The sequence below is a fragment of the Pseudonaja textilis genome, chromosome 2 (genome assembly GCF_049901715.1).
Source record: "Pseudonaja textilis isolate UNSWEBS1 chromosome 2, rPseTex1.2, whole genome shotgun sequence".
Lineage (NCBI taxonomy): Eukaryota > Metazoa > Chordata > Lepidosauria > Squamata > Elapidae > Pseudonaja > Pseudonaja textilis.
Window position 1 is genome coordinate 196,913,437 of NC_141991.1, and position 23,522 is coordinate 196,936,958.

The 23,522-nt window shown below is 35.7% G+C and overlaps 1 protein-coding gene across 3 annotated transcripts in view; it reads right to left on the minus strand.

Moving 5' to 3' along the window:
* Positions 1–23,522, minus strand: part of FRMD3 (FERM domain containing 3) — a 75,063-nt gene that overhangs the window by 5,406 nt on the left and 46,135 nt on the right. For 2 of the 3 annotated variants that reach the window (XM_087926762.1, XM_087926763.1), the window contains 11 exons: positions 22,062–22,159; positions 20,720–20,843; positions 16,026–16,113; positions 15,224–15,312; positions 14,305–14,368; positions 12,858–12,946; positions 12,412–12,486; positions 11,157–11,225; positions 9,945–10,066; positions 8,082–8,225; positions 77–91 (listed from right to left, as the gene is read on the minus strand). In XM_087926762.1, the coding sequence (XP_087782888.1) occupies positions 77–91; positions 8,082–8,225; positions 9,945–10,066; positions 11,157–11,225; positions 12,412–12,486; positions 12,858–12,946; positions 14,305–14,368; positions 15,224–15,312; positions 16,026–16,113; positions 20,720–20,843; positions 22,062–22,159 (977 nt within the window). The remainder of the gene's footprint in view (positions 1–76; positions 92–8,081; positions 8,226–9,944; positions 10,067–11,156; positions 11,226–12,411; positions 12,487–12,857; positions 12,947–14,304; positions 14,369–15,223; positions 15,313–16,025; positions 16,114–20,719; positions 20,844–22,061; positions 22,160–23,522) is intronic. The other variant, XM_026703846.2, reaches the window with a different exon arrangement.

Here is a 23,522-nt window from a genome sequence, read left to right on the forward strand (position 1 = left end):
AAAATGGCTGCAGTCCTAAATTTAATTTCTCTGCATGCACATGCTCACAGAAAATTTTGCATACATACATACATACCCATCACGCTATTCTCTTTTGGGTTAAGCAATGTTTTGAAAAATCCAGAAAAAGAATAAGAGATAGTAAGCAAAATAAATTATATAGAGATAAGAGGAAAATAAAGGAATCTGATTTATATCATTATCATTCATTATACTTCATATTTTTCTTATCCCAGCAAACCATCCTTACATCCACAATGTCCATGCATTGCATCATACACTACCTTTATTTTTTATACTGTAATATCTCACCTCTGTATTTTTTAAAGATTTCATCAATTCCATCTATTAAGGGTTTTCCTCTCAACCCAGTCATCTCTAATATATTTCTTTTGGAATTCAATCCTCATTCATTCTATCTACAGCATAGGTGTCAAACTCGCAATGTCATATTGCCGTCATGTGATGTTATCATGACATTTTCTCCCTTCGTGGAGCTGGGGTGGCACGTGACACATCCAGCCCACAGGCCGCCAATTTGACACCCCTGATGTACAGGACCAAAACTTCTCAAAATATTTCCTTCAAAATGGTGATTCACCATTCAGCATGTGTTTATATTTTACCCTATTCTTGTTTTATAATACTTACAACACTTAAGTTACTTGTTGCTACTGAATATAATTTACTTTTATATTTCTTTTAACATACTTTCTTATTTACATAGAACAAATTGTACTGTTTTAACTTCTTTTGTCATTTGTTCTGCACGACGTATTTTTTACTATTGCTCTTACTTTTTTACTGCCTTAATTCTTTCGCCATCTTTAGTAAACTATCTGCCAAGATACATGTTCATCCATGTATCCTATTGCTCTTTTTTTCTATGCGCAACTTTAATTCACTTAATTTTGTTCAGCTACCTAGCCTTTGATATATTAAGTTTCAGGTCCATTACTTTGGTTCTCTTTAGCTAACATTTACAGCATGTCACCAGCTGCATTAAAATAGCAAAAGCACCTAAACTTATACACCACTTTACAACACTGTACATCCCTCTCTAAGTGATTTACAGAGTCGGCATATTGCCCCTAACTACAATCTAGGTCCTCATTTTATCGACCTCAGAAGGATGGAAAGCTGAGTCAAACTTGAGCTGGTGAGATTTGAACTGCCAAACTGCTGGCTGCAGTACCACAGTCTAATCACTGCACCACCATGGCTCAAATGCTATTCATGTTTCCATTCAACATATGTCTACTATCATAAACATTTATTATACATTTAAATATAAATGGATTGAATAATCAAAAGAATATTATACATTTTGCCTTATTCATTATTCAATGTTGAACCATTCACTAGTGTTTCATTTATTCTCGTATTTGTTTTACTTCCACCATTTACTGTTCTTATCATATACATCAACCAATATTCAGTTCAATATTTCTGCAAGATATCTCATAATTCTAGGCTGCTGACTTCATCATAAGTTTTTCTCAATCAACAAAATTCTGTAAGCTTTCTCACTATGCGTACATTTTTCAATATTTTGTTAAATTGCATAAATCAATCTTCACATCTTATTCCAGGCATAAAGCCTCATTGCCCTTCACAAACTTTGGGGAGTGGGGGACTCAGTGTATCAAGGTAGTTTGTAAACAAGATCATTGAGCATAAGTATTGCTAATAATGTTGAAGCTGAAATCTTACATCACTATGTCACACATATTAATAAGGTAATTTTATGAAAGTAGTACACCGTGTGCCAGATCTTGATGCGATAAGTCTCACCCACCTTATTTCCGTATTAGTATATTGTAGTGAAATAAATGGGATGTTACCACAGAGAAGTAGCTCTCAAGTAATTAGGTGTATGCCATAAAACTTGACAATCAAGATTCTAAAAAGAGGGAGTTTCTAAAAGAAAACCAAATAATGTAGTCCTTCAAATGACCCATGAGTATTAGATAATTTTGTGATACTATTCCCTGCAGGTTATATTTAGCCCCTATCATCTCCTTCATCATCTAGACATAGGAATATTGGGTCCTGGATACATGTCAGAATGTCTTCCCATGTATTCTATTCATCCCTAACACTCAGCTTGGTATCTGAGAATCTATTTCAAATGTTTATACTGGCTGAAATACAGAAATTCTGTAAAAAGAACAGAACCTCTTCAATGTTGGTAAGTGATCTATAGAATACCATTACAACAGAACCAGCACTAAATGCATAAAGACATTGGGAAAGGACTAAGAACTGTTTTTGTGCTATGTTTGTTGTCTGCCTTTATAAGTGGTTGTTACAACATACTGTCTCTATATTGTATTTTTACATTACTGGTGATTTATTTTTTATTAATTTTAATCTATTACTATAAAGTTGATTTATAGTAAAATTGCCTGATTTCCATTAAAAACATGCTTAAAATATTTACACTGTTGATACTTCAGATAGTATTAAAATGATAGTTGTTAATGTAATTTTATTTTATTGAAGTGAAAATATTTTTGTGAAAATACCTTCATTTTTAGCATTAGGAATTCTATTTGCAAAAGACTAATAAAGCAGAGGTTCTCAAATTTTGAAGAACCGCAATGCCTTAAAATGATATTTTATTTAGCACCCTTGCCATGAATGAAATATATTTATTTGTTTGTTTGTTTTGTTTCTTTTATTAATCAGATTTAGATGGTAATCCATCTCACCAAATGTGACTCTGGGCACCATATAATAATCAAATAAAATGTCACATATTGTATATGAAAACAATCATATAAAGTAAATATGTAAAAATAAATGTTCACAATTAAAATCAAAATATACATATCGCAAGCATGGAGAGAATGAGTATATCCGCCTCACTAGTATAGCCATTTGAACATATCCTCATGTTCTGAGGTATCCCCAGGCCTGATGACATAACCAGGTCTTGAACAATTTACAGAACATCAAAAGGAATGGAGCCAACTTAACCTTTGAAGAAGGAGAGTGTTCTACAAGGCAGTGCCACAGTAGAGAAGTGGGGCCTGCCTCCCTGGACCCACCAAATCTAAGTCCCTTGTAGGTGGTAACCATCACATGCCTTTTTGCCAGATCTACTGGGATAGGCTAGTCTGGGAGAGGCAGTTCCTCAGATAACCTGGTCCCATGCAATGAAGGGCATTACATATTAAAACCAGTACCCCAAGTGGATCCAGAAGCAAACTGGCAACCAATGCATCTTGCAGAGCAAAGGTGTGACATGTGATGTTCTAAAAAAACATATAACTGCCTGTGCTGCCTAATTCTGAATCAGTTGATAAATGCTTTTACTGGGATTATAGATGAACAAGAAATAAATATACCATTTACTTTTAATAATTAAATTTTCCAGTAATCGGAAACTATGAGGTAGCACAGCCACCCATTTTGTGCTTCCAGAAACAAAATGAGAAGCATAATTCTATCAAGGTTTTGACCACAGTCCCACTTTCCACAACTCTGGTCAGGTTTTTAAAAATATTTGAGATCTTAAATACCCTGTTTGAGACCTGTTGGTGACTCAAGAGGATCCTGAGCCATAATTTGAGGACCACTGCCAGATGTATTCTCACTTTCCTGAAAGAAAGATGTCCTAGAATTTATTTCAGAAAGCTTCCCTATCAGTAATAAAATAGGCAATAACATTTCTGAGTATAATCCCTTTGGTCTTCCTCAGCTGAAGTTATCACTTTTTTTTTCAATTTAACATAGTTTTTGTGAGGGTACTTGGGCATAATGATTCCCTAAGGATATCTATAAGTTTTAAGTGTCATGGAATTGTACTATCTATAATTCATAGATTCATACATGCCATGCATCTACTTCAAAGATGATAAAAACTAAATGTACATTTTCCTCAGTGTATTAAGTATTTGGCTAAAATGATAACTCAATGTACAATTGAACTCCATCTGTTAGAAGGACATTCCTCACTGAATGCTTTGCTTTTCCTATGTTATCCTAGCCTCAGCTTCCCCAGCTGTTCTTTGTTTGCTCTTTTGAAATCCCAGTGCTATAATTTTCTATTCCCTATGTATTGACCCTTATTAATATACATAAATATCAGAGGAAAAAGGGGCATCATCTTTTGAAATATTTAAATAAACTAGGCAAAAATGAACTTACCAGCGCTTTTAGCTGTGATCCTTGACCCATGCCTCAGCAGACGAATGCACACATCTTTACTACAGTGGTTAACCATTCGCAAATGGATACTCCTCCGAGTATGGATTTTTACTAGGCATTTCACCATATTGACTAAAAGATGTATTTTCTATTTCAGCTTTAATGAACTAGCCACCCATATCAGCTGTGACCTTTACCAAGTTTCCACTGTGTCCAGCTTGGAAGAGTCCAGCTGAATGAATCAAATAACAGCTTCTAATTCGGCCAATAGAAATAGCCTACTAGAGCACAGAGTGAGTACCTATTTTTAAACCTTCCAACTGGCTTATAATATACAAAGTAATTAACAGCAAATACCAACTGTTCTCTTAACAGTTGTTAATTAACAGCTGCACTATATATACTAGTCTAAGCACTTCAACTGTTTACTGCATTGTAATGCAGATTACCAAAGCAACAGACATAAAAGTTCGCCAGTATATATATATATATGTATATCTCCATATATATTTATATGGAGATTTATTTTGCTTTCTAAATTTGAACCTACACTTTTAATTATCTGCAGAGATAATCCTGTTTAATTCAGTCTAATGACTGTAAAAGTTGAAGGTATAAATATTGAAGTTGGCAGGATGGGTTCCAGTGGTTTCCAAACCTGAGAGGCATTTTGTCTTAGTTCCAATCCCACTGAGTTTTCATTCATAAAAGCGGGAAGAAGAAACCCAGAGTTTAAATCCTAGAGCACAGATATAGAAAGCCTCTGACTTCTTTGCATTGGGATAAACAATAATCTAATGTAGCCAAATTGTGGCTAGGAATCTTCTCCCAGATGTAAAAAAGACTTTAATTCAGAACCAAATGACTAAGATTTATTGACAAGCTTGGACATGAAGCCTGGCCCTGATGTTGCTGCTTGTATATCTGCTATTGTAGTAAAACCTTGCACACATCTAGGAGTTACAAAATAGAAACAGAAGTAGTGTTTTTGCTCATGGTAATTGAACTGCACTATTCTAAATACACAGTAGACAGTAATCCTTTGGACCAACAGTTGATCTTCTGGTATTGTCCCCAAGGTTGACTAACTGAAAAGAGTGATTTATGACTAGCTTTCTCACTTATGAGTGCTGTAGTGTCCCCATGGCAATGTGAACACAGTCCAAGCACTTGGCTACCAGATTCCTTTTACAACAGTTGGGGGTCACGTGATCAACATGTTTGACATTCTCAGCCAGCTTCTGACAGGCAAAGTCAATGGGAGAATCCATATTCACTTAACAACTGTGACAAAAATGATTGCAAAATCAGGCTTGACTCATTTAACTGCATCATTTAGGGACAGAGGTGGGCAGTCTGCTACAACATGACAATTCCAGTGTACCTACAAAATCAAAAGTGATCTGAGGAGAAAACTGCATTAGAACACACTGCCATATAAATCCAAAGGAGTGTGTTAAGTCCTCTCCACAGAAAAAAATATTTTATAAGAAACAAGAGATCGGAGCAATCGAAGGCAATTCCAAGAGACACATGATGGCAATATTCACAGGAATTATCTTGGTTCAAAGTTTTGAAACAAGGGGCCCTACATAAATCTCATGATGAGGAGAAAAGGTATTGGCAATTAATACACAATTTAATACTCAGACTGCAGAAATAAATACAACTGCAGAAGACAACATCAAATACACAGACTATTCCCAATTCCCACAGAGTATTACCAATACCGTTTCATTTCACAAAGCCAATAATCCATCCAAAGCCAAGAAAGAAGGAAGCCTTAATAAAATGTTTGATGATTTGGATAAGCACGGTGTATATTCCTCTAGTCTGATGCAATGATTTTATGTTTCATATTTCCACAGGTTACAAAAACATGGCAGTAATATACAAGTAATCCTCGACTTACAACAGTTTATTTAGTGACCATTCAAAGTCAATGGCACTGAAAAAAGTGACTTAGGACCATTTTTCACACTTATGACCGTTGCAGCATCCCCATGGTCACATGATCAAAATTCAGATGCTTAGCAACTAGTTGGCATTTATGATGGTTACAGTGTCCTGGGGACACATGATCCACTTTTGCGACCTTCTGACAAGCAAAGCCAATGGGGAATCCAGATTCACTTAACAATTGTGTTACTAACTTAGCATATGCAATGATTCACTTAACAACGGTGGCAAGAAAAGTTGAAAAATGGGGCAAACTCACTTAACAAATGTTTCACTTAACAACATAAATTTTGGGCTCAATTGTGATCGTAACTCGAAGACTACCTGTTATGTCTTCACCAGGGCTGAAATGTGTGGCCTTCTGAAGGTTGTCAGATGTAAGCTAGATCTGGAAACAGACTCCACAAGAAATATTGTAAATCTGTTCTACTGATATAGATTATGGTAACATAATCTTGAAAGTGCTTTCACTTTCCTCCACATTATACAAAGAGTATCAGGGTGGAGGCACTGTAATGTCTTCTCTCTTTCCTGAACTTATTTTTTGCTAAATCCTGCATTCCTTTTCCGAGGTCATTTTTGCGGTTCTCTACACAGGGCAGTATTTTTGCGGGGGGAGGGGGAAGGAAGAGGATGGCTGATTTAAGGCAAAATAGGCATATGAAGAATGGGGTCATGTGAAAGAGCGAACTCACCACCTTGAATGAGCAAGCATTACTCTCCCTCCTGAGATCCTAAGCTATGGCGATGCCTGGGAAAGAAGGTTAAGACAGCCCCACTTTCTTTTTAATTGAAGGGCATAGCCCATAAAATGGACCAGAAATCAAGTACGTGTGTGGATTGGTGAAAAAGAAGCCAAGCCAAAAGACAGGAGAGAAGTGAGCAAAGAGCGTCCCACACAAAAGCAAGGAGCAACGGGAGGAGAGCGTGACCAGGGTCTGCAAAAGAAGCCACCCAAACAAACGACAACCCAGCCACAGACCACAAACCAGCCTAGGAAGGTGCCCTGTGAATGGGGGTGGAGGGAGAAAAAAAGCCCCATTTATTAGACTACAAAGGAATGAAAAAGGTTTTCATATGCAAATAGCTTAGCTGGCAACAAGAGATGAAGACCTGGGGAACAAGAAAATGCTCAAAAAGCTAGGAAAAAGTTGAGAGGAAAACAGCGCTACAAACATATACACATGGAGACAGAAATTCCAAGATTAAGGAAGATAGAAATGGTTGTAAACTTGTACTAATGGGGAAACTAATGGGAAAAAGATAGGTAGGGAGAATTTTAGTATGAAATTAGAAGCAAGCATAGAATTAGCATTAAGATTAGGAATAAAAGAAAGAACTAATTTTATATAATAAAACAACTTTAATGGGTAAAAAATCTAAATGTAGCATTAGTGATCTGTACCAGATTAAGAAATGATTAAAAGTGAGGTGTGATACAGTAACCAGACATAAATAAAAGACCTGCATGAAAAAGAAAACACTTTCTTAATCATCTTCATATGAGAAGGTTTATATTCACACAATCTTCATTTTTTGTCAACCATATTCCTTTTTCCACTAATATACTAAAATAGTACATGCACTTACATGCATTTAGCTGTTACCACAGAGAGTTTGTGGTAACTCATTGTCATGTTGGGGACAATGCTCTTTCTACTTATATTGTCAGAATGCTAACAATATAAGGATACTTTTAAAGTGGGAGAGTAATAAAGGAAAAGCTGGTCTTGGATTGACAAAAGGAAAATGCAGGGAACAGGTAGAATTATTTGAATATGTAGGTGTATAATTAATTCAGTATTGTCAATTACAGTTGACCAACTGGAAGCTATACATCTTGCAACAGAACTTAGCTGTATTGTTCTTTGAGAAGTTAGTAGAAGTTGGTAGCCACTGAGTTCCTGAATAGGAAATATTGACAGCCACACCATACCACATGTACAGACACACATATCAACACTCACCAAGAGATCTAGGGGCACGAATACGGGAGGGAGTATCACGCGGAATGGAGAAAGAGCCAGATTTCCAAGTTGTAAGGCTTCCAGGAAGGAGTACAGGGATAGGATCATGCTGCACCAGATGGGGACTGATAGCAGGATCTTCCCCTGACAGGGTATAAAAATAGCAGCAGCCATTACAGAAAAGATGCTACATTAAGAGCTTCTCAGTCACACTGCCAAAGAAAACCAATGAAGAATTAAGAACATGTAGCTAAGGAGACCTTCCCAGGTGCAATGTTGAGTGACAGAACTCAGTTACGTGAACTTCTACCATGTTTCTCACAAAATAAGGTCGGGCCTTATTTTTTTTTTACCCCCCCAAAATGGTTAGGCCCTCTTTTGGGGGGGTGACTTAATTCCCCCCCCTTGCATCCTTGGGCAGGCAGGCGGCGACAGCTTGGATGTTGATCTCAGCGTTGGTGGGGCACTTCTTATCGGGAAACCTTCCACCACTGTTGCTTTCCCTTCTCCCCATGCTGCCACGATGTTTAGAGCAACGCTGCAGCATTTGGCGCAGCCATGCACGACCAGCCAGGGCTCCTCCCTGCAACTGGAGCCCGGTGGAGAAACTCGGCTTCAGGCGCTCCTGTTGCCGCCTTCCCTTCGCCTTCGAAGGCAAAGCCAATTCTTTTAAAAATGACGCCCTACTATCGGTATGACAAAGACTCCCCTGCCTGAGAGGGCAGCCCAAGCCCATATGGGGAGGCGAATCTCCCGGGGCCACAGCGCAGGATTGGCCCACCCTGGGAGAAGCGCCCAGGCCCCATCCCTGCTTGGCGCCGGGTAGAGCATGAAGAGCTTCGCCTGGGATGCCCAGCGCAGCTAATAGGTGGGCCCTCCTGCCCAGCGGTGGAGCTTTCACCAAAGCAGCGAGTGCCTCCCCATCGGACTCTGGCAAACCCTGGCGGGATGAGTGGAGGGTCTGGTGGGGAGGCGAAGGGAAGGCGGCAACAGGAGCGCCTGAAACAGAGTGTCTCCACCGGGCTCCGATTGCAGGGAGGAGCCCTGGCTGGCTGCACGTGGCTGCGCCAAACGCCATGGTGTTGCTTTAAATGCCGCGGCAGCATGGGGAGAAGGGAAAGCAACAATGGCAGAAGGTCTCCCCCGATGAAGTGCCCCACCAACGCCGAGGTCAACGCAGGCAGCACCTCCGGGTATGCAACCAAAGTACTTCCTAACGGCCAGCAACCCTGCCATTTCCCCCCATTTCGCATGTTTAATATAGGCCTTAATTTGGGGGGGAGGGGCTTAATTTGGAGGAGGCCATATTGTTGGAGAAACACGGTATCTAAAAGTGTCCTTGACTACTTGAGATGGAGGTGTATTTGTATATTTTCTACTTAGAAATGGTAGAATATGTTGGGACATCGTCCCATCCCGTGGCATTATTTCCTAAAATGTTTTAAGGAAAAAACAATAATAATGAACAATAATAATCTATCCTAAGATGACTTACATGATACAGAGTTTAGTTCAATAGCTACCAGGCAATGAGAAGTTGTGAAAATTTGCCGTCTCAGAATGAACCCCCTTCTATTAAATGGAAAATCTAATTTATGATCAAGATGAATCAGTTTCCACTCTTTTTATTAAACATCTAGTATTCTATAATTAAATAATATTTTGCAATAATTTAAAACTGCCCCAAATGCATTTTCACAGGCAACATATCAACAATTGTCCAGCAATTTTCTTAGTTACGTGAATGAAAATAACTTTTCAAACATATAAACGCAATCGTTTTGAACAATTAATTGCTATTGAACTTTATTGATGTGCTTTATAAAAAATAAAAACAGGAGGAGCCTCTTAGCTTAGACTTGCCTTCATCAGAAATAACCTCTTCCTGGTCATCTGGTGATGGATGGAGAGGTTGCAAAGGTTCCATATTTATTATGAATTGTTTGCTTAAAGAATAAGAGCTACGGCTTTGAGTAATGTTGGTTCTGTGAAGAAAGGGGATAAATTACCCTACTGACTATATAATAAATTAGGCTGTAGATATATATGTACATATATGGAGATACTTATGTGGCATATAAAAAAAGAATCTTCTTGCTATCTTCTTCAGAATATTTGTTTGGACAAAACATATTGCAGAACAGTTTGAGGTTATTTACTTTTGTTTCTTGTAGCCAATGCCTAGTGATACCTGAATCAGTGAAATAAAATTATGCAATTATTACAGATAATCCTCGACTTACAACCATTCATTTAGTGACTGATGTTCTAACAGCACTGAAAAAGGTTACCTGTGACCATTTTTCACACTTAGAATTGTTGCATCCCTATGGTCACATAGTCAAAATTTGGATACTTGGCAATTGGTTCATATTAATGACGGTTGCATTGAACCAGGAAAAGAGTATTGGTGGTGCAGTGTTAAAATACAGTATTCAGGCTAATTCTGTTCACAGTCTGGAGTTTGATCCTGATGGGCTCAAGGTTGACTCTATCTTTCCAAGGTTGGTGAAATGAGGATCCAGATTGTTGGGGGTAATATGCTGACATTTTAAACCTTTCAGAGAGTGCTATAAAGCACTAAATGCTATTGCTATGTGATCATAAGCAGATTGACAAGCAAAGTCAATAGAGAAGCCAGATTCACTTAACAACCATGTTACTAATTTAACAACTGCAGAGATTCACTGAAAAACTGTGGCAAGAAATGTTGTAAAATGGGGCAAAACTCACTTAACAACTGTCTAGTTTAGCAACAGAAAATTTGGGCTCAGTTGTGGTCATAAGTCAAGGACTACCTGTATACCAAAATGATTTGAAAACATTTGGATTTTCCTGATCTGATGAATTGGATTTGAGTTAAAAGGTTGCCCCTTATTGAAGGGAATAAGTCAGGAAACACTAAAAAATATCCTCTAATGATCATAAATCCTTCAGCTCCTATTACATATTAAAAGCCAATAGCAATGTACTATTGCTGGAAAAGCAGTAATTAAATGTATGTTGCGTAACTTTTCAATTTTGTATATAGGTCAATGTTAGAAGATTCTTTAAATGGTTTAGATCAGAAAGTACCTGTGCACTTCTGGAGGCTCCCTCTGGATCTTTGAACTTGCTTCAACAACTTCTTTTGCAACTTTTCCACTGTCACAAAATATACATGTTAAGAACTAATTTTTGTGTGATTAAAAAAATTATTTATTGTGCACTAATGAAATACTTAAAGCAATTCATATATTAGGAAGGATACCAAGTAATAGAAAAGCTTTGCCTTTAGATGTCTATGAGATTCTCAGTCATCCAGGTCATGGTTGTCCCAAAGGTACTTTTTCAAGAGGCAACTGCACTTTCTTGCTTTTCTTTGAAGATGTTTCACTTCTCATCCAAGAAATATCTTCAAAGAAAAAGAATAAAGTCCAGTTGACTCTTGAAAAAGCACTTTTGGGACTTTGTCTTTAGAAACAGAGTTGAATATTCAAAAAATATTATTGTGGAATGTTTGCAATTTTATCCTTAGAGAGTTGGCATTCTAATTATGGCAACAGTCTTCTAATAAATTCACTTATTTAAGCTAACCTTTTGGTGATATCACCAGAGAGCTAATGCTGAAATTTTTCTATATGTGCGTGTCAGTTTGTTCAGAGAGTTTTAAAAGGCAGAAAAAATTGTTAAGCCCGAGAGAGACATAACATCCATTTTATCCCATCTTTTTTTTAAAAAAATTTAAAAATCATAGTAAAATAAATTGGTGATTTTCTATCTGATTTTTAACATTGTGATTTTGAGAATCTTAGTTCATATACAAATAGAACTGGGGCTTACGTTGGACCATGGCTCATTCAGTCCCAATTTATAAGAACAATTCCGCTCAAATTGATACCAATAAGCTGTCTAATGTACTGCCTACCAAAAACCATCCGTTCTTATCTATTCATAGATATTTCACATGTGTAATTCTAGGTACATTTAATCAGGCATAAATTCCCATTATAATCATTGCTGCTTATTTTTAAATCCCTGTGAATAGGATGGTCGTATACTCTCTACATTTATTTATTTTTGTATTTCCAGAGCAGTTTATGAAAATGTTAACACAATCAAAAGGAAGGACTTGAAAAAAACAGTCTGGACCTTTTCACAGACTAAAATGATGTAATCTTATATTTGTACACACAGGCCTACAGCTTTCATTGAGATTTACACACAGATAACTGTATGTAAGCTTGCAATCTTAAGGAACTTGAGTTTTTATTGAATCTGTCTGTCTGTCTGTCTATCATCTAATCTAATCTCTATAATTCCTTCCTGTTGGAATCAAAGTATTATTTACCTGTATCTAAATCTGCTGCCTTTAAAAAATATTTTGCTGCTGGACATGGTTTTGATTTGGCTTGATTTTGCATACCTTCAGAGGAAGAAACACAAAGTAAAAGTAGTTAAATTTTTAAGGAGAAAAAAATGTTTACTAATAGACAGACATACCTATGTACTCTATCTCTCTGACTATATTGTTTATAATTTTCAATATAATATAATTAATCTTATATTTTGGATTATTCAAAAGTATTCCTCATATTACCCACTTCAAAAACTACTCAGTTCTTTAACATTCATTTCATATTTGTTAGAACTTTCAACAAATAATCTGCAGATAAATCAAAGGCCATTTTCTCTTTATAACATGCTGATTTAACATGAAAAGGATCTCTTAATATTCTTCACTCATCTATACATTTGTATTATATTACTAAAATGAATTTATACTGTTCTGCTTACTTGTAAAAAGCCTGATTCTCCACACCACATTTCCAGAGATGCTTGCAAGCTGCTGGTGTAGAAGTATGGAATGACAACATAGCCTTTTTCTAAGCATTTTAAGGAAAATATAAACAAAAGAAAATAAAAATTGATTAATTTAACAATTTTAGTCTAAAGGCAAGATTTTCATTTAATGCTATACCTTCTTCACATTAAACAGTGAACTTATCTGCAGACTTGATTGTCTCATCAGGGGCTGGCAACCATTTTTGGTTGAGTCCCCAATAGCTGACAAAGCAACTTCAAGTTTGTTTTATTTTTGAAGTACATTTTCTCATGTTACCTTGAGGCTCCTATCTTTTCAAATAGAAGAGAAAGGAACACTCCTTCAATTGAATCAATGCTTATCATGCTCTCACATACCTTATAAAGCTAACTTTTGCCATGAGTTCAATAATGACTAGGAAAAAAAATTTCTTATCTTGAACTCCTTACTTTTCCCTCTTCTTTAAAAAGAAGAACTTCAATGATACGTTTTATGGTGTTTTTTTCAAATAACATGAAGTAGGAACACAAGGTTCAGCTTAAATGTTAAAAGTGGATTTGCCTTTAGAAAGGACAGAACTGATCAGACTTTTCTGAAGTCCAATATTTAAAGCAGAATTCCTGCTCTCCCAATGAAGAGCATATTCACTCAACATCCAACTTCTGATTTTTGAATGATTTCTTTTGGAAGCAGGTGGTCCTTCCATTACTTATTGAATGGGCCATAAATAATCAATTAACTATTGAAAAGACATGAATGAACTACTGAGCTATCTTTCACTGAGTTCCCCCAATTCCACAGGATCATTTGCCATGAAGAAAATTGCAAGTTACGTGTTTGCTCTTGAAGAGAATCACATTAGTCTAATAACCTAGCCATACATTGTATAAAGTTTATTTTAGATGTTAAAACTATTAATCATCCTAGATAGCAATAGAAGCAGCATGTATACTCATTATATATTAATTATATAATTGAGGAATGCAAGTTTACAAACAAATACAAACAAATTTGCACAATTAATATTTATAGCATGACTTCAGTTCTGTAAATTTGTTTCCAATTTTTTTCAATTTACAGTGTAAACCAAATAAAATATATTAACATGATAAATTATAATGTTAACTAACTATATATATTCATATATACAAACCTTTCTTATTATACAGACATCCATCTATCTGTCTATAATATCTATATCACATGCATTTTTTCCAAGCCTCTTCTGTCAAAAAAAAATGACTATATTATTTTGAGGAAAGTTTTCGTTCATTTACTACCATAACTAGTCTATTCCAATAGTTAAGACAAAGAATTATTTTGTAAGAGCAAGATTTTTATAAGAAGTACTTAATTTTATGAGTAATACTTAATTTTAAAACTAAAAGCTTTCAGCATGTAAGAAACAAAATTTCTAACCTCTTTCTGAACTGCAATCACATAAAATGTCTTCCCTTCAAACTTTAGTTTATAGACGTCAGACCTATTAAAAGAAAGCTTTTTAAATTAGAAAAACAAACTGTAGCCGATACTTCTATGTAAATATATCAAAAAAAAAAACACTGAGAGGAAGCTGCTAAAAATCATTTATTCATTTCTTAATGATATGACTTCAGTTTGGATCTACAGTATGTACCTACAATTCATTTTGTGCCAAACATATCCAATTGTTCCTAGAGGTGACATTTGTATCTGGAGAAAAATTTCTATATAAAAAAAACCTCCACCTATTTCAAATTTCTTATACCCAACTAATTTCCAAAGCATTTGAATGACAAACCATTGGATACAGAAGAGGTTTAATATTTCAATATTTAGTATTGCCAATATTTAAGACCCAGCAATAAGATAACTTCGCGGGAGGGTTTTTTGGCTTTATTCATACAACACAAATGACCACTCATCTTAATCAATTTTTGTTTTCTGTCACAAGATGGCTGAATCTGACATGCTATAGGCAAATTTAAATAATTGACCAGGATGATTTAATCTCAGACAAACCTGGAGCTGTTTAGGAATAAATCGAAGGATTAATCAAATAAGACATTAGGAGGGGTGCATAAGCGCACCAACGTGCCTACCGTCCCTGTCCTATTGTTTCTTTTTATTTTTCTTATATGTATCCATTTCATGTATTCATAACTATGTTTATACTTATACCTATTATCTTGTAAGCGATTGACAAATCAAATAAATAAATAAAAATAAAACATGCTCTTAAGATACCCCATTCCCTTGTCAAATGTATGTTCAAACAGGACTATAGTGTCTCAAATAAAATTTTCTCTGTATTCTACAACCTTGTTTTTCCTACAAAAAAAACCATACAGATTCTTACCATTTTAGCAAATGTATCCTTTTATTTCCCTGGAATACCACAAAACCTGTAGCTGTGAATCCTAAAAATGTTGTAGTCCCAGTTGAATCCTTAAGGATTTTAAGGAAAAAAGGAGTATTAATTAGATCTATTCCAGAAATATATACTTTTAGAATACACCTTCTTCCATGAAGGCATTTCTACTTACAAAGCGAAATATAATGGAAGATTTTTAAATGATCAAAGAGATATTTGCAGTGGATTCATTGGCATGAAAGCAATTAGATATATCTTTCCACTTGCAAATTTTTAACCATCTTCCAAAGAAACATCACTAGAAAATTTATATTGAGCCTTTAAACTGCAGTCTCAAACACCATCAAATAATTTGATACCGATAAAAAAGCACTTGTGCTATATTATTGGAATGAGGTCAGCATTGAAATCAGATATGCCAGTTTTTGATACAGAACTTTATGTCTCACTATGGCTTTTGAACAGAACCAAATACGTATTTTACAGCAAAACTCCTTTTTGAGTTCGCCTTTAAAAGCAATTTAAATGCTTGAAAAAATGTAAACTTATAAATGAAAACTGTATCAATTTTCCTACATATTTTATTCTATTGTTTTATTAAATGTATATATCCAGCTTCTTGTAGTTATAAAAATTGCACAATCCACCCCACTAGAAGTGTCTGTCTGCCTGTCTATCCTGAATAAACTACACAAACCGTATAAGCTGAAGCATAGGAGAGACGTTTACCCAATGCTGAAAACAAAAAATACATTTTAAAAAAAATCTTGTATTATTATTTTTTTACCTTGCAAGGATGAGGATCAACACCATAGGTTTCTAAAGAATGTGCTCTTAATAATAAATTAAATTCAGCAACAGCTGGACTCTGACCCCTAGAAACCATGAAAAGAGAAATAGTTTGTGATAAACTATAAACAATATTGGCTAAATAGGAAATAAGAAACTTTACATGAGATTCTGCTGCTACTCTGCCACAGAAACCAATTCCTTTGGATTAAGCCTATCTCCTGTTGACATATTTCAGGACTCCAGTGAGCTGTGCAGTTAATCAGGGGCTATCCAGTATCATTCAAATATTTTCTATCTTTTAATATACATAAGCAGTTGGAACATAATAAGGGACAAGTGTCAATCTTCATTTCCATCCATTTACTTCCTAAATTCCCTGAAAAGAATTGCTCAGATTAAGTTATTTTTTTCCTGTTTTTGAAGTAAATAGGAGACTATGAAAAGACATTTACTTTTTATTTGACTAAACTATGTTAGTATTTTAATGGTCTACTTCACCTTCATATCTGTCTGCCTACCTACCTATGCATGTGTGTGTACTCACACACATACCCTATAAACAACCTGGACAAGTAAACTAATTTGGTGACACACCTGGATGCTAACGTCAAGAATGTAATCTCTCAATTCCAATAGTACCTTTTCAGTGTAGGAACTGTCCTTCTCATTTTCTGGTGTTAGCTCTGAATATAGCACAGAACAAAAGAGACTCAATTGAACAGCCCTTGAAGAGGGAATAGCAGGCAAAATATGAGGCCAATCCATTCATCAGAACATTCCACAGTGTATGTCAACTTTATAATCCAGCTTGGCTTGAATATTGATGAAAGATTCATAAAACTGAGGCACGGAATGGGTAGTACAGAAAGAGGACATTGCCCTCTTTCGTTCTCTCCTTTACCCACATATCCAAAATTTCAGGTGTTAAATTTGTGCAACCAGAAGCAAATATCACTTTGCTATCAACTTCTATCAATGTATAAAAAATAAATTGTGAAAAACCTGGCACACAACTTTCTACTAAAGCTTCCACCTCCTTTCCAAAGGATCAACCAAGTGTAGTCTAAATAAGAAAAAAGAGCATTTTGCAAGCAGATACATTAATCATCCAAGATCTGGCTTGTTGGCAAATGAGGCAGTCCCAGTCCTCAGGATTCAAAAGCTGGGGCAACCAGAAATTAAGTTCTGTTGCTATCAGCATTTAATTATTTCTGTTATCCTGCAAACACAGACAATTTTTGGACAACAAGTGCAAGTTTATATACATTCTGGCAACATTACGCACTCAGAAATATCACACAAATTGTGAAAAGAGTACTGATATCATAATTAATATCTTTTGCTCAGGACCAATCTCTCCTATTGCCAGTCACCAGTGGTCCCTATATGTTTATTTCATCTGCACATTTTTCAATAATCTTGGAATAGACACAGATTAATAAAGCACAGTGTGGCATTGCCTTTGATTTCCTGAATGCAAAACATACTGTACACTATGTTGTTGAAAGGCATTCTGATGGATCCAATTAAGAGAGGATTTATTCAGTTTTGGGAGCCTCAGTTACATGCAACATTTACTAGTCTTTGGTAATTTCACTTATTCCGTTAACTATAGCAGGGGTCGCCAACCTTTCGAACCTCAGGAACTACCAAACTCATAATTTTAGATCCCAAGGACCACTAACTGGTTCTGTGGGTATGGCTTAATTTGTGGGCGTGGCTTGGTGGGCATGGCTTGTATGTAAATATTATAAATATTTATACAAATATTGAATTTTTTATAAAAAAGAGCAACTTTTACCTAAAATCAGGCAAAGCAGGCAGGCAGATTGAGTTGCTTACAGAATCACAGATTCATTCAGAAATCTATCTATCTGCCATCGGCTAGCTCAGTCATAAGATTTGCTAGCAAGCAAACTCAAAAAATTAGTTCACAACACACTATGCATGTAAATATTGAATTTTTTATTTAAAAAAAGAACAACTTTTACCCAAAATCAGGCAAAGCAGGCAGATTGAGTTGCTCACAGAATCATTCAGTGATCTATCTATCTGCCATCGGCTAGCTCAGTCTCTCTAATTTGCTTGCCGTGAGTCTGCACTAAATTTGCTTGCAAGCAAACCTTCAGTCCTAAGGGAGGTTCAGCTGTGCTTAGCTAGAAAGCAAGAAATCCAACCGTTTCCTGCTTCCTAGCTAATCTAAATCTCACAGCACAGCAGAACAGATGATGGTCGGAAAAAGGAAAAATAGCAACTTAGCAGACAAATTTGCCGGGTAAGGAGTGAGTAGGCGGGGAGGGTTCCCGCGAGCCATGTGGGTGTGGCAGCCTTGTGTTTCTGCGCAGCCTGGATTAATTGCTTTGAGGGGGTGCTCTGGGGATGAGATTTCTCTGAGGCCCACCAAAATTTTCTCACGGTTGGTGACCGCTGAACTATTGCATTGTCTTCTGATGGCCAAGGATCTTACTTCAAACAGGCACTTATTTTTAGTCCATCTTCCCTCATACACATCCAACTATCTCTTTGCAGTATAGGGTAATATTTCCCATCTTGCTTCCAAGGTGAATCTGCCTCAGAGTGGGAAGGCAGTTTCCTCTCAAATAATACTTTCCTCCCCCAGCTATATCTTCCAAGAAGCTTTTATTAACCCACTGATTTAAGGAAATCAGCTACATGTGTTTGAATTGATTCTGTCCTGAGAGCCTAAATCCTGTTGAATTCTTCCACAGAAGTCATGAAATTTGTGCCAATAGAGCATTTTCTGTACCCTCTCTGTAACTTAGATACACAGTGGACTTCTGATTGAAAAAAATGGAACTGGCTTCTTCGAACAGTTTTTAAAGTCCAGAGATGGTAACATCTATACAGATTATGGCTGCTGTTTATTTTTATGAATAAGTTTGACAGAGCAAGATATTTTTCTTCTGTTTACAGAGGGTAAGAAACCAATTTACTTACTGTAGTGTAAAGTACAGTAAAGTAAATATTGTAACAACTTATGCTAGCAACTTTTTGTATCCACCAACATGCTTTAATCCCAAGCATATTTAGGTATCACTGCATCTGGACTGCAAAAAAATTTCCATGATTGATAGATGGCAACAAAGAGAGTTTTCTGTGTTTTTGCTCTCTAGTGGATGTCCCCATGTTTATAGTTCAGTCTGACAGCTTTAGTTCAGCCACAGACTAACCAGACTGAAGAATTAAGCAAGATATTAGAAAATATCATTAAAATATAGATGAAATAAAATCAATGTATGTGCACTATGATGTTTGGCATCTTATATTAACTATGATTGTAACAAATGAAATACTAATCCTAGATAAATAATAAAAACAAATGTAGAAGAAAAAGGATCAAAGTAGAAGAATTGGAAGCAAAAATTGAACCAAAAGTGGAAAATTTAGATTGTTTATCTGAAAGACATTATTTATATTACATATCTCTTTGTGACAGAATAAACTTTTTACCTAAATCTTTTTTTCAATAGCAGCAAATGGTGTTTCAACAATAAAAATCATTGCATCTTGAAGCAGTTATATATAAAAAGGTCTAATTATAAAATTGTAAATTAGCAATATTTTATCAGACTGAAGGACAATTTTCTAATCATTTTTGCTAGTGACAAATTGGAAACTTCCTCTTATAGAAATAAAAGCACTACAGAAAACGTTCCTATTTTTTAGAGATAGAATTAATCATCTAATGAATAGCATAAAATAAAAATCTGACCAACGTAAAAGCAAAGATACTTTTCAGATTTTCCACTGTCATCTTAAAATACAAATACCTTCATACACTTTCAAACATGGAAATATAATTTATTAATAATCAAACAATCCATTCTGATTCTGAAAACTGAATTTAAATCCTTATTAGTGCATGCTTTTAATATTCAGTTTTATAAACAGGTAGTCTTCGCTGAATGATCAATCATTCAACAACTGTTTGAAGCTGAACAAGGGGGTCTTATGACAGGTCCTCATAGTTGTAGCTGTCTCGCACCCCTATAGTCATGTGACTGCAATTCAGGTGCTTGGCAAACAGCTCATTATTACAACATTGCAACAGTCACCTAATTGTCACGGGGACCTTCATTGTCAGCTTCCGGCAAAGTCAATGGAATATGGAGTTATCAATGGTGATCACCTGACCTTGGGACACTGCAACCAGGTGGGATTTGCCTCATGACAGCAACTGAGACTGCCCCACTGTTTGATACATAGCACTTTTTACTACAGAGGAGAAATGTTTCTCTATTGTAGATCAAATTCAAAAAGAAAAAAATCTATATGCAAAAGCATTAGCAGTATCAGAATAGTCATCCCCAGCACATAGATAGGGATACAGAATTAGCAGTGCCTGAATTACAGTTGCCAGCAATCCCATTTATCATCACCAAGGTGAAGTGAGGGAACCTGAAGTTATAATTCAACATCTGGAAAGCCACAGAATCCCAACTCTATTGAAACAAATGAGTTACCTTTGTATTGTATCATGTCTATAATGTAGCAGTCATTCAGTAATTTTAGAGATCTACTTTTTAAAATATCATGCTACACTTTCTCCTATTAACCTCTTGACTGTGTTAATTATATTGCACCTATACTGTAAGTCGAAAGTCCAAGGGAAAATAACAGATTTACTAAAAATAACTAAATAATGTCTGTAAAAGGCAATCTAATTACCTGAATTCATTTTTATGTATTTCACCAATTTTTCTTTCCAGCTTTTGAGATTGTTTAGGGAAGATCTTAAATTCACTGACATAATTATCCACATGTTCGTCAGAATCATAATCACCTAATTCAGCTGTTTTGGAAAAAGTAAAACAGATAGGAAAAACCAAATACATTCTTACTAAACAAGGTTTAACACTGGAAATGCACTATTTACAGTTCACATATAAATGGGTTTCACTGCATAATCCCAAAGCTCTGATACTTTATCTTTATATTAATCTTTCGAATATGGATTTCTGAAATATCATTTTTCCCCCAATTGAAAGATATTTATATAGGAAAGTCAATTTTGTAATCTTTCTCCAGGTTCCCCTATTTTAGCTATGCTAGTGGCCTTTAAGGAAAAGGATCCATGATTGTAGGCCCTTATCTTTAAAATACTTTCCTCGGGTTTTCAACTATATTCAGTACCAGGCAAACACCCTTTTCAATCTATTCTGTTGCAATAAGTTTATAATTCTGTGGGATTTTTCTGTTAACTGGTTTGGCATTGTTATTTGCCCCTATTGTCTCAAGCTGTGTTAACTGCTGCAGGACATTTACATTTTAAAAATAAAGCAAACATATTAATTAGTCAAATTTTATAGTAAAGCATAGCAAGGAAAACAAGGAACCATATTCATTCAGATGTTAACAAGAAGATTATTTTATTTAAGACCCTTTATTCAATTTATGTATTATTAAATCTCATTAGGTGGTTTCCTAATTTAAAACACACAATGATAAAACTGTAGTTCTTTAACTTGCTTAAAGAAACTGAAAAATTGGAGCAAAGTTGCATTTCTCAACAAGAAAAAATCCAATCACATCCAATACTAACTAAATAAAATATCTGATCAATAAACATACAGAAAAAATAATCATCACAAAACTTACCTCTTATCATGGCTCTGCAATACATTGAGATGAGGTGTTCCACAACATGCAAGGGCTTAGATGAAAAATGAAAGTAGTAGCTTCCTCAAAGGATTTTCTTAATTGTTTCCCTGTGCATAACCACTTTGCTTCTCTTTCTTCTCAAAGTGTACATACCCACCAAATATCTAGTTTTTGAAACTACCACACAGATCTTGCAAAAGACATGGCAACTCTGGGAGTTGAAGTCGACAAGTCTTAAAGTTGCCAAGTTTGGAGACTTCTGGCCTACTGTCTAACTTACATACCTACTTATAAGTAGATAGGATCCAAAGTGTAATTCATTTATCTTGGATACAACTCTATTAATTTTAAAATTGTGCTGTTACAATGCCCTGAAGTAAAAGTACCAGAGTACAGTCTTTTCACTTACCTTGAATAATGCATCCTCCCAGGTAAGCAGCATCAGAAAACCCACACAGCAAACGGCCATGGAAAATATCTCTTTTGATTTGGAGGTATAAAAGGTACCTGCATTTTGTAAGGAAAAAGATTTCTATTTTTATTTTCTCCCCTCCTCTCTCAATAATTGTAGTTTACTCATTATCATATATTGGATGAAAACGCCACAATGAGAACAGCAACACATCTAGAAGGCACTTTATTAGGAAAGTCTAAACTATAACTGTAAAGTAATGGAGAAAAGAAAATGAGAAAGAAAGAAAGAAAGAAAGAAAGAAAGAAAGAAAGAAAGAAAGAAAGAAAGAAAGAAAGAAAGAAAGAAAGAAAGAAAGAGGAGGGAGGGAGGGGGAGGGGAGGGGAGAGGAGGGAAGGGAAGGGAAGGGAAGGGAAGGGAGGAAAGAAGGAAGAAAGGAAGGATCACTTCTCTACTTACCATACTATATTTCCAATAAAGAAAGAAAATAGTATTAGAAGCATTACATCAAGTTACTATGCCTGGCTTATAACATATCTATTCCAATTTTAAAAAGACAACAACCATATACGGTATGGTATTGTCATTATGAGAAAACACTAAGAAATGTATACCTTCTACCTCTGTCTACCCATTCAAATTATGTTTTCTATTTTAAATAGATTAGACCTGTATTGTGTAATTCAAAATACTAAGAAATTTGCATGAAGAAATAGTCATATGGTTGCTCAAAATGTCCTTAAAGCAGAAGCAGTTATAGAAGGCTGATATTTTGAATAGAGGAATAGTGAGAAAAAGACTGCTCATCCTTTCTTCCCTTAGGCTACTATTTGGAATCAGAAGAGAAAGGATGTTTTGCCTCTGGCAGTCAGAAAAAGTAGTTGCAGACAAGATCATTTATGTAATAGTGACAAGGAAAAAGATTAATCATAGCTTGCTTAACAACCACAACTGGAAATATAATCTCAGTCATTGAACAAAGCAGGAATTAAGCTAGACACCAGGTCACTGCTTCATTCAATAACCCATGATCCCAGCATTCCCAGTTACAGTCATTAAGCAATCTTATAGATAGTTAAGCAAAGGCGCAGAGCTAAAATCCTTCTCTCCCTGCCTCTCTGTGCCTGCAGAGCCTCAAAACACGGAGAGGTGAGGAGATAAGGCACAGAGAGGCAGGGGACAAGTATTTTAGCATGCAAAGTTTGGTCCAGTGGTTAAGGCACTGGGCTAAAAAGCAGGAGACTGTAAATTCTGGTCCCATCTTAGCCATGAAAGCCAGCTGAGTGGCCTTGGGTCAGTCATGCTCTCTTAGCCCAATTCACCTTCCAGGATTGTTTTTGTGGGGGAAATATGAGGAGGAACATATGTTGGATATGTTTGTTACCTTACTTGTAAAAATAATAAAGGCAGTGTACAGATAAATACAGGCTCACTGGAGAAGAGCCTAATGCTCGGAAC